Genomic DNA, 9,156 nt, shown 5'->3' with positions numbered 1-9,156 from the left:
GGCTAAAACGTCATTTTTATGATTCTATTTGTAACGGCAATTTTACGACCAACCTTCTGTTTGGCAAGATATTGATACAGGAAATTCACATCTTGTAGATAATTATACCACAGTTTTTTTTTAACCTAAAGAAATAGAAAGGAACCTTTCATTTGCGTGATCTCGCTCCGTACTCAAAACCTACCGTCAGAGCAGGTTTTCCTATATGATAACCTTACGTCTATGGAATCGCGTGAGTTTTAAGGGTGCCCGACAGCTAAAAATAATCTGAAAAAGTGATAGTTCTGCATTAAGCTCGGAAGCATTTGGACCGCTGGTTTCCCCGTGTCTTTGAGCTTTCTCTTTGAATTTTGTAAATGATTAAAAAGTAATATTGTCTGATATCATTGTGACTAAAACCTAAGTTTTGTAAATGAGGCAATTATGCAGATAAAATATTGCGCTTCGTCAAGTATCAATCTCTCACGACTTTTACGTTTTTATTGAATATGAAAATAATGTTTCTGTTTGGAATATAGTTCTAACGAATTGATTGTTTTACTTATTTCTGTAGACTTCATGACACTCTTAGAATTAACGCCACTTGAAATGATGAAAAACCTTTTCTTTGAAACGCATTTTTCCCCCGGCATTCAATATTACAACGCCATAGCTCCCAATAATATCAAATATGCGGTATTGAGGCGCTGAATTTATTCATAAAAAAACATGCAATGATAAACTTTGTATCATTTGGAGAGTTAGTCTGGCTGACGAAGGAAAACAATTCCAGGATGTGGTTCTTAGTGGGTGCCTTCTTGGCTTGCTTTGCTCTCAGTGCAAATAGCCAAAACTATACGATGTCCTTTGACGATGGAAATTTTAACGTGTCGTGGACGCACAACAGAACTACGGAAGAGTTGGAGTTTGAAGTTCTTGTCAACGCAACAGGTTATGTCTCCTTTGGGTTCACCTTTACACCAGAAGACATGCAGAACTATTCTATTGTAGTAGGAGGCACAAATAGTTCCGGACACAATTATTTCAATGTAAGTTGTTGTTTTTTTTTCTTAGATCTGTACATGATTTGTCCCTAGATGCTCTACTTAGTGAACCCCGGAGAACTCGTTAGTGAGATAGGCCGTGTATTTTACAGGCTCATTGTAGTCCATAGCGCTGCCACATACTGCTAAGATCATCAGTTGTGTCGATCCTTTTTTCCCTTACGAGTTTGACAAGCTTACTATTAGGTAGAGAGGACCAAACATCTGATCACTGAATTATTTTATGGGAAAGGGTGCACGACTAAAATAGGGATCGTAAGCAAACCACGGCGGCGACTGCAACGAGAACATAACTAAACAAAATATATAATGGCAGAACAATGGCTCAGCTCGTGCGTCTTAAAACTTTGCACTTTTCTTAGCTGTCCACTGCAAACAAAAACGTAAAATCACCAAAACTTGCGAGATCTGAGAACGGAAATTCCGATAGAAAATTATTTAAGTTTCCATTTGGAACTCAACGCTACTCACATACATTATGCTGAGGTTTAGGTGTGGCGCAATAAAAAACAGTTAACACAACCATTAATTCCCAAAATTCTAACTGAAAATATAGGTTCACTTTTCAATTGACTTCCTCCCCGGCATTGCCTTCCTGATTGCTCAAGCTCCCTATTAAGTTCTCTTTCTCTAAACATAGGTCTTCGTGGGTTAATTGGTTGTAGCTGGAACACAACAGATTAAGATCGAGCTCAGCTGATTTCTGTTTACAGGCTTTATCCTCTGTAATATCGTTCTTTTTGCATCTTTCCTGTTAGGACCAATTTCTGAAGAAATCCAGTGCCCACTTTCTTGTTAAAGTTACGAATTTTCTAACCAGCACCAATAACTTACTCGAAATCGTGGTGGAAAACACCTGGGACAACGCCCGTTTGTCTCAACAAATTCGTTTTTCAATCCCGATCTGTTGGTTTTGTACAGTCAGCGTTAGCTTCAAGATTTTAACTTGCGATTTGTGTAGGTTACAATTTTTGGTCCTGCTTCAAATGCTTATCCGATGTAAAGTAAATAAGGCGTGGACCGAATGTAATGCTTTATTTGATATTCAAATTTTCTTTGTATTGCAGTCATGTTCGTCATGGTTGTTAGTCAAAATAAGTACCGATATTTTTCAAACTCATTCAGGTGTAAATGTTAATTGCTTGGAAAGCCCGGGACGCAGGATCTCACTCGATTCTTTTTTTCTTTTTTCTTTTTAATCACACTTGCGTCTCTCGCCCTGGCATTCACGCATTCTAGCCCGTAATCAGCTCATCAGCGGATATTGGCCACAAGATATGAATTAGATCACGGAAACATTGTGATGTGAACTATTTTCAGACTCAAAACAATAATTGTATTGTATGAGGGGTATCTCCTAACATAAATATTCACTTCCGGTAGCCATTTTTGGAGAAGAGTCTCTTGAGATTTTTATGACATTTTGTGAATTTTAAATACTTTTAACCGTAAAGTGTTTGTGGAATGTAGAGTGTAACATCCGATGTGCAAAATTAATAATTTTCACCTACAAACTCTAGAGTTACCACACCAGCGGCCTCAGGAAACCTACCCTGGATGCGGATCCGCAAATTTACACGTTGGACAGTGCTGCAGAAGAAAACGGCACCACAACTCTACGCTTCCGACGTCCGCTGGAGACAAGCGATAGTAGAGACATCCAGTTTAACGTAAGTCTCTTAGCTGAAGGTGCATTTCAAACAGAGCATCTTTTGATTGAGTGTCGAAGAACCAAACGTTAAGTAACCTGAGTAGCAGGCCTTCCAAGGGATTGGGGAGTGGGTCCGAGCGAAGAAGGAAGGTGGCGCCAGATTTGCAGACCAACCATAGCGCAGATTCATGATGAAGCAAATGCAATCCAATTCTGGATGACAGAGCTGAACAACGTATACGCATGCGTTAGGTTTTGCCGCGGAGGCACGGACTTTGAGTCGTTCGCATGGTTGATTTCCTATTCTGTTGCTTCGAGGCATCGTTTTCCTTGCTGCCTTTCTTTTACAGAACAACCTCCAAATAGTTGGTACACCCCCTAAAAATTTTCAAAAATTAATTTCTCCTTAAAACCTCTGGAAATAGGAAAGTGCCTTCGACGAAAACAGAGTTCCTCGGTTTTAAAAGTCAGCCCGTATCATTTTCCGCTAATTTCGCTAAATTTTAGACCAAGGACACTTGAGCCCGCGTTGTTGACCGCATATCTTCTGACGTAGCTTTTCATTATTCAGCTCTCTCATTCTGGATTTATTTTGATGCACAGCTAAAAACTACTTTATTTCTTGAAGTGAATTAATTAACTGCAACTCAGTAATTGGTAGTGTGTATTTGCGCTTTTTGAGTTTCTTTCTCGTTGAACTATCCAAGGAATAACCCTTTAAAACTGAATAAGCCGCTAGGTACGTTTATTTATTCTGTTTGATGTTAGTCTGTGAAGTGTCTTGCGAACCAGGAGAATATGATATTTATGATGGTTTTTTCTGCGCGTTGCAAAATTGTTTATTAGTTTAAGGAAACCACAAAATATTGGTCTGGTAAGATAGAAATACAATAAAGAGACGGTTATTTATGAAGAAAAAATAGGGATGGGTAAGCACGGAGGAGATTAGAACGGATTGAAAAAAACTTGCAAAATGTACTTTAGCTTTTACATATATCACAAATGATTCAGTAACATGGCTCTTTCCAAAAGTCTTATTTTTACGTTGCAGGAGACCACTCGTGTGTTCCTTGTGTGGGCCTATCACAAAAATTCGGATGCAGATAACGTCCTTATGTACCATACGAACAGAAATTACACAGAAGAAGCTGTGCAAGTTGTCTTTCCACCACTGGAAATGACGTCAACACCTCCGGCCCCCATGACAAGGGATCGTCCAACCGCGGGATCCTCTGCAGTTCAAGTGGTTGTCGGTGGTTTCGCACTCTCTGTCTTAGCAACACTTATGTTTTGAAGTAGCTCTGGGTTACCGTCAAAAAAGAAAAGAAAACAAAATACAGCAGTTTTACACGCACCTGCCCGAACAAGAACAGCAAACTCTCTGCTTTTTGCAACAAGTCAGAGAAGCAATATTAGTCTTATTCAACGACATACCGTGCTCATTTCGCCACCTGATTGTTTAATCCCTAATCACTGTTCTGATTGGTTCATCATTTGTCTCTTATGCATATCTTGTTCCACTCTTTAATAGCTTTTTTATGAGTGTTGAAGTGGGTACATTTCTATTCCGGGTGGCCCAATGGTAGTCTCCTTCGCAGCCGTTTTTCGGGATGTCACGCAACGCTCCTCCCCCTTCGGGGGAGCGTTGCGTGACATCTCGAAAGACGACTGGGAAGGAGACTAGCCCAATGGCTGATCAAGGGCCGGAAAAAAGGGTCACCGAATCTTTGCTTTATGCGCTCATTAACTGTCGTCGAGGAGTTGCGAGAAAAAGAATCGAAGCTTCATTTGTTCTGTAGGCTCAGTACAACAAACACCCTATAATGGTTCTCAGATCCTTTCATCTTAAGATTTGGAGTGGACCTGGACACTGGCCATCAATTAACACTTACTTTTTAGGAGAATATACTCTTTTCGTGTTTTGGATGATAACGCTAAGTATAAATAATTGGACCGATTTAGTTTCCATGGCAGATTTGAAATTGGGTAGACATGCCCAGTTTTAGTTCTTTTCTAAGAAATAAAAGATCAAAAACTTCCTATCAAACCTTTTACTGCTGACCTACCAAAAAAAATGAGTACCATCCAAACATTTCAAGGTCATGTTTTGTTCAGTTAACCATTTACCCCCCTTAACATCAGTATGCATATTCTCCATACTGTTCTCTATACATTTCTTGAGGTGCTCACAAGGAGAATTTGTGCAACAACCTTTTTGGTGATCATTTCCTTTATTCTCGACACATAACTGTCTGGTTCAGGGGTAAGACGGTTGGGAGAATTTAGATAATAGACACTCTTAGGAGTCAAAAGGGTTAACCACTCCACAAAACTTATGAATGGAATAAAAATTCAATGTGTTTGACCTTCTGTTCTTGGTACTAAAGTTGTTTAGCTCCCTGAAAAGGGAGTTATGTTTCCACAGTGAAAACCAACACATGCCCTGTTGCTAGTCCTATACAGAGGTTTTAATATCTTCAGCATCATTACTTAAGGGCTGGTTGGCACAAGAAATGCACAAATGCAGCAGAAAGAATTAAGATCAGTTGATGTAAATGTACCAAATAAGTAGACATACAAGTTGCCTACCAAAAAACAATCATTGAGAGTATTAACAAGAATGCCTGATGGAGAACTAAAGTTAGGCAGTACAGTATATATTTTGTGGAATTTTGGATTTTCTATCAAAATAAGTTACTTTACATTATAAGAGATTTTGATGCTGGTTTTCAGTGATGATGGAGTTATAGTTGAAGTAATTGTCATCGGGTGGAGTACACTTCCTCAGTCTTGTAAAACTTGAAATGATCAGAGTTTCAGTGGAAAGCATTTGAGTCCACCTGAATCACTTGCAATGAAGTGAAGCGTTATTTTTTGACGTTTTTAATGAAAGCCATAGGCTGAACCAATCATTAGCAGTTGTCAACATTAGAGCATTATGATTGGTGCTTTGAGGTATTCTTTGATCTCTTTACAATCCCAACACTACTGGTTTCACTGGATCCCTAGAAACAGGCACTTTACACTCAAAACAGTAAAGCTTTGCACCTCTGATTACATCTACAACTAAAGATTAAATAAAAAATCTAGAGATTGTTCGTCAAATCGTATTGGGGTATATCTTACTTATCGCCTTTGGTTTAGTCAAATAATCAAGAACAAAAAAAAGAGAATGAATTAAGGACCAGTCATTAGTTATCACCTGGAGGTATGGGGTGGGTGGAAGGATTTCTTTGGGGGAACACAATTTTAGGGGGGTACAGAGGGGGCATCAGTTGTAGCTAACAGAGGTTAACAGGAAACTATAGAAAATTGACTGCCAATGACAGGGACCATTAGATTACTACAGGTCTTATGGGAAGATCAGGTAAATTTTATTGTGACACGATTAAAATCCTCCGTCCCACCAGACAATAAATAATGACTCATTCCTTAAGAAACAATGGGATTAGAGAGTGTACTTTGACAGATCTCCCTGAATAGTTACAGCCATTACAACCCTCCCAAACCTTCTACAGAGAAGCTTTAACAAAACTAACATAGACTAAGGTGAACTTTAGCTGTTTTTTAGTATAAGTTAGTTGAACTGTACATTGTGAAACTTCCTAAAATAACAGACATGATTGTTCCTTCCAATTCACAACAACAGCTGTGGTATTAACGCAGTTATGGATGAATTCTTGCTCCACTCCACATTGTTGTTTACAAACGGAGAAAAAATAAATCCAATTTCTGCCAGTCACTGTTAACCTACACGTCTGCTAGCGAAGTATTTTATATTTTTCTTTATTCACTATGAACTTGAGAACTTTGCAGCTTGACTTCTGACTCGTTTCTCATATTCTGATCTGTTTTGGCTGAAAGTAAATTGAAGAAGTACAAATATCAATTTTAACTAAAACAATTGTTTAACATGTTCAATTGTGAGCATCTTTTGTATTTACTAAAAAACAGCTACAAACAGAAGAATATCACAAAAACAATTGGTAACTTAAGGGTGAGAAACACAGGTGAGGGTAGGCATGAAGTATGGAAATGTGCATTAAATGTCATAGATTGTTTTTTATGTTAGTTTATTTCTTGAGTAGCAGTTGTACCCCTGTTCATTTAATATACAACAAGTATCTGAGGCCTAATGCTGGGAGATAAACCAACCTAATGTAAGCATTCCACATGAAGACTCTAGATTAAGAGGCAATGAGTAAACAAGTCATGTTAAAGAACAAACATATTCGCTGGGGGGTTTTTATCTTATTTTAATTTCTAATTTTCTTCACTTATTTCAAGGAGTTCAAGGATGGATATTCTCACCAGTAAATGGTGTATGCTTCTGCTTGAGCTGGATCTCTTATGTTTGGATCATTCAGTAAGTCTTGAATTCCCAATAAAATCTACGAAGTTAAATTTTAATAGAAAGAGATAAAAATGATGGAAATTATTCAAACAAAACCAGTGCAGAGAAAAAAGCAAATGTGATTAACTAATTCTTTATATATAACTAGCCTTGAAAGTTCAATTTCAATGTAAGGAAGACAACATTACCACACAAAAAAAGTTACAGAAAAATAATGGTCATAGAAATTTTTTTGAAATTTCACTCAAAACAGACATGAGGATTTAACAGGTACTTTTTACTTCCCTGTGATTAACAAACTAGTTATTTACCTGTTTTATAGTGACGGCAGGTCTCCAGTCTTTCTCTTCATCTAGAAGAGACAGACACACTGTGCCAGATGGGTATACATTAGGATGGAAAATTGGAGGATCAAATTTACCTGCAAAAAAATAAATGGAAATTGTACAAACTATTGAAATGTAAAAACATCACTGCTTTGAAACATTATACTGGTTGGCATTTATTGGTAATTCAACTTCTGTTTGTGCCAGTTAATCAATAACAACCTTAATTCACTGGTGGCATCTAATCAAGTAAACATGATAAATGAAGTTTTGCCCTGTTTCAAATATATCTTTTCTTTGCTCCGACGAAGGGCTAACGCTCGAAACGTCAGCTTTTGTAATCATTACGGTGGCCAATGTACCATTTCAACTTTGCTGATATATCCAAATTATATCTTTTCACAACTTTGAAAAAATGTTATGAATTTTTTACATAACTTTACCGTCAGATTAAAATAAATGCCAAATATATGCAAACTTGTTCTTGTCAAAAACAGGAAGTAAATGAAAGAAAAAGGAAGTTTTCATATCCAAATATGATGAAATTGCACATTCCTTAAAAAGATAAATCATCATGCCCCAGATAAAAATTTCTTGAAAATCAGTAACATCAGAAGGGGATAACTCACACATATCTATGTTGTTCTGGACAGCAGTCATTAACTAAAAAGTGCCGTTAGTACGTGAAGTTAATAACAATGTTATTACACCACTCTTCCCATCGTCCTCCTTGGACTAACAGATCAGAATAGAAACGCGAATAAAAACATATATTTTACCAAAAGGTCAAAGTTCTTACATTTTGGCGGAGAGGATGGATAGTCGTCTTTAAATATCATCTTCAATTTGAAAGAGCCTCCTTCCCATGGGGTCTAAAACGAAGTGGAAATGAAGCATCTTAGAAAGTGTTTCGCTTACTAACCGGCTTTTCCCGTAATTGCAGATAAATGAGTTCAATAATTGTTAGACATCAAATCTTAACGATCAAACCTTACACCTTTATCCGTTGACAGTTGCTAAATTAATTTTTCCAAAAACTTGAAGTAAATAAATTAGGTTATCAAAATAAATAATAACAAGGCTTGAAAACATTCTCGTTGATCTTCGAATACCGAGACGAAAATGACAGCAACCTTCACGAGGTTAGACACGAGAGGAAAAACAGCCTAATCAGTTTGATTAAAATCGCTAGATACATACCGCTTTCTTTCCTGGGATCGCTGTAGGCAAAACAAAAATAAGTTTAATTATCACCGAGGAGGCAAATAAAAATTTATTTCGTTTAATGATTATCAATCAAAAGCATGGCATTGTATGTCGAGTCCACGGATCAGTTTAGAAGCTTTAGCCAGGATGAGATTGTGAATCATGAAAAAATATTTGTACATCCCACGTACCACATTCCCAGTTCATCAGATTTAGAGTACCATCAGGATTTTTAACCGGTTTGGCCACAAATCCCTTCGAACAAAAATACTTTCGATTAGAAAACCAAGTAAATTCATTTGGTAAAATCGATCTATTCAAGAATTTTATCTTAGAGGAAATGGGAATGTCGCGTAACTTACGAAAGGATGGTCTTTACGCCAAGCTTTTCTCTCTTCTGATAATCTGCCCAAAGCAATGCCAGACATAACTAAACGAAATCAACTTGCTAGAGTCGAATTTCCAGTACAAAAGAAGACAATAAAACGCAAAAACTAATCGGACGTTGTACAGAAGTCATGCAATCACTGTCAACTACGACTTTTTCTTTCGATGGATCACGTGACACACTTCGCG

General features: G+C 37.4%; 2 protein-coding genes across 2 annotated transcripts; one reads left to right on the top strand and one right to left on the bottom strand.

The window, feature by feature from the left end:
* Nucleotides 1-710: 710 nt before the first annotated feature.
* LOC111325439 (DBH-like monooxygenase protein 1) lies at nucleotides 711-5,064 on the top strand. The gene is made up of 3 exons (XM_022929247.2): nucleotides 711-1,028; nucleotides 2,564-2,713; nucleotides 3,746-5,064. Exons 1-3 carry the CDS (start codon nucleotides 714-716, stop codon nucleotides 3,986-3,988), a joined length of 708 nt encoding a protein of 235 aa, XP_022784982.2. The 5' UTR covers nucleotides 711-713; the 3' UTR covers nucleotides 3,989-5,064.
* A 76-nt stretch (nucleotides 5,065-5,140) lies between these two features.
* On the bottom strand, nucleotides 5,141-9,149 carry LOC111325440 (SUMO-conjugating enzyme UBC9-A). Its single transcript, XM_022929249.2, has 7 exons — nucleotides 8,943-9,149; nucleotides 8,772-8,835; nucleotides 8,575-8,594; nucleotides 8,174-8,246; nucleotides 7,360-7,469; nucleotides 7,006-7,085; nucleotides 5,141-6,551 (listed from the first exon to the last, which is right to left on the bottom strand). The coding sequence occupies exons 1-7, from the start codon at nucleotides 9,006-9,008 to the stop codon at nucleotides 6,488-6,490; spliced, it is 477 nt and encodes a 158-aa protein (XP_022784984.1). The 5' UTR covers nucleotides 9,009-9,149; the 3' UTR covers nucleotides 5,141-6,487.
* Nucleotides 9,150-9,156: the final 7 nt, after the last annotated feature.

The sequence above is a fragment of the Stylophora pistillata genome, chromosome 10 (assembly GCF_964205215.1).
Source record: "Stylophora pistillata chromosome 10, jaStyPist1.2, whole genome shotgun sequence".
Lineage (NCBI taxonomy): Eukaryota > Metazoa > Cnidaria > Anthozoa > Scleractinia > Pocilloporidae > Stylophora > Stylophora pistillata.
The sequence above is the reverse complement of the archived record's forward strand: the minus strand, read 5'-3'. Positions and strand labels throughout refer to the sequence as shown.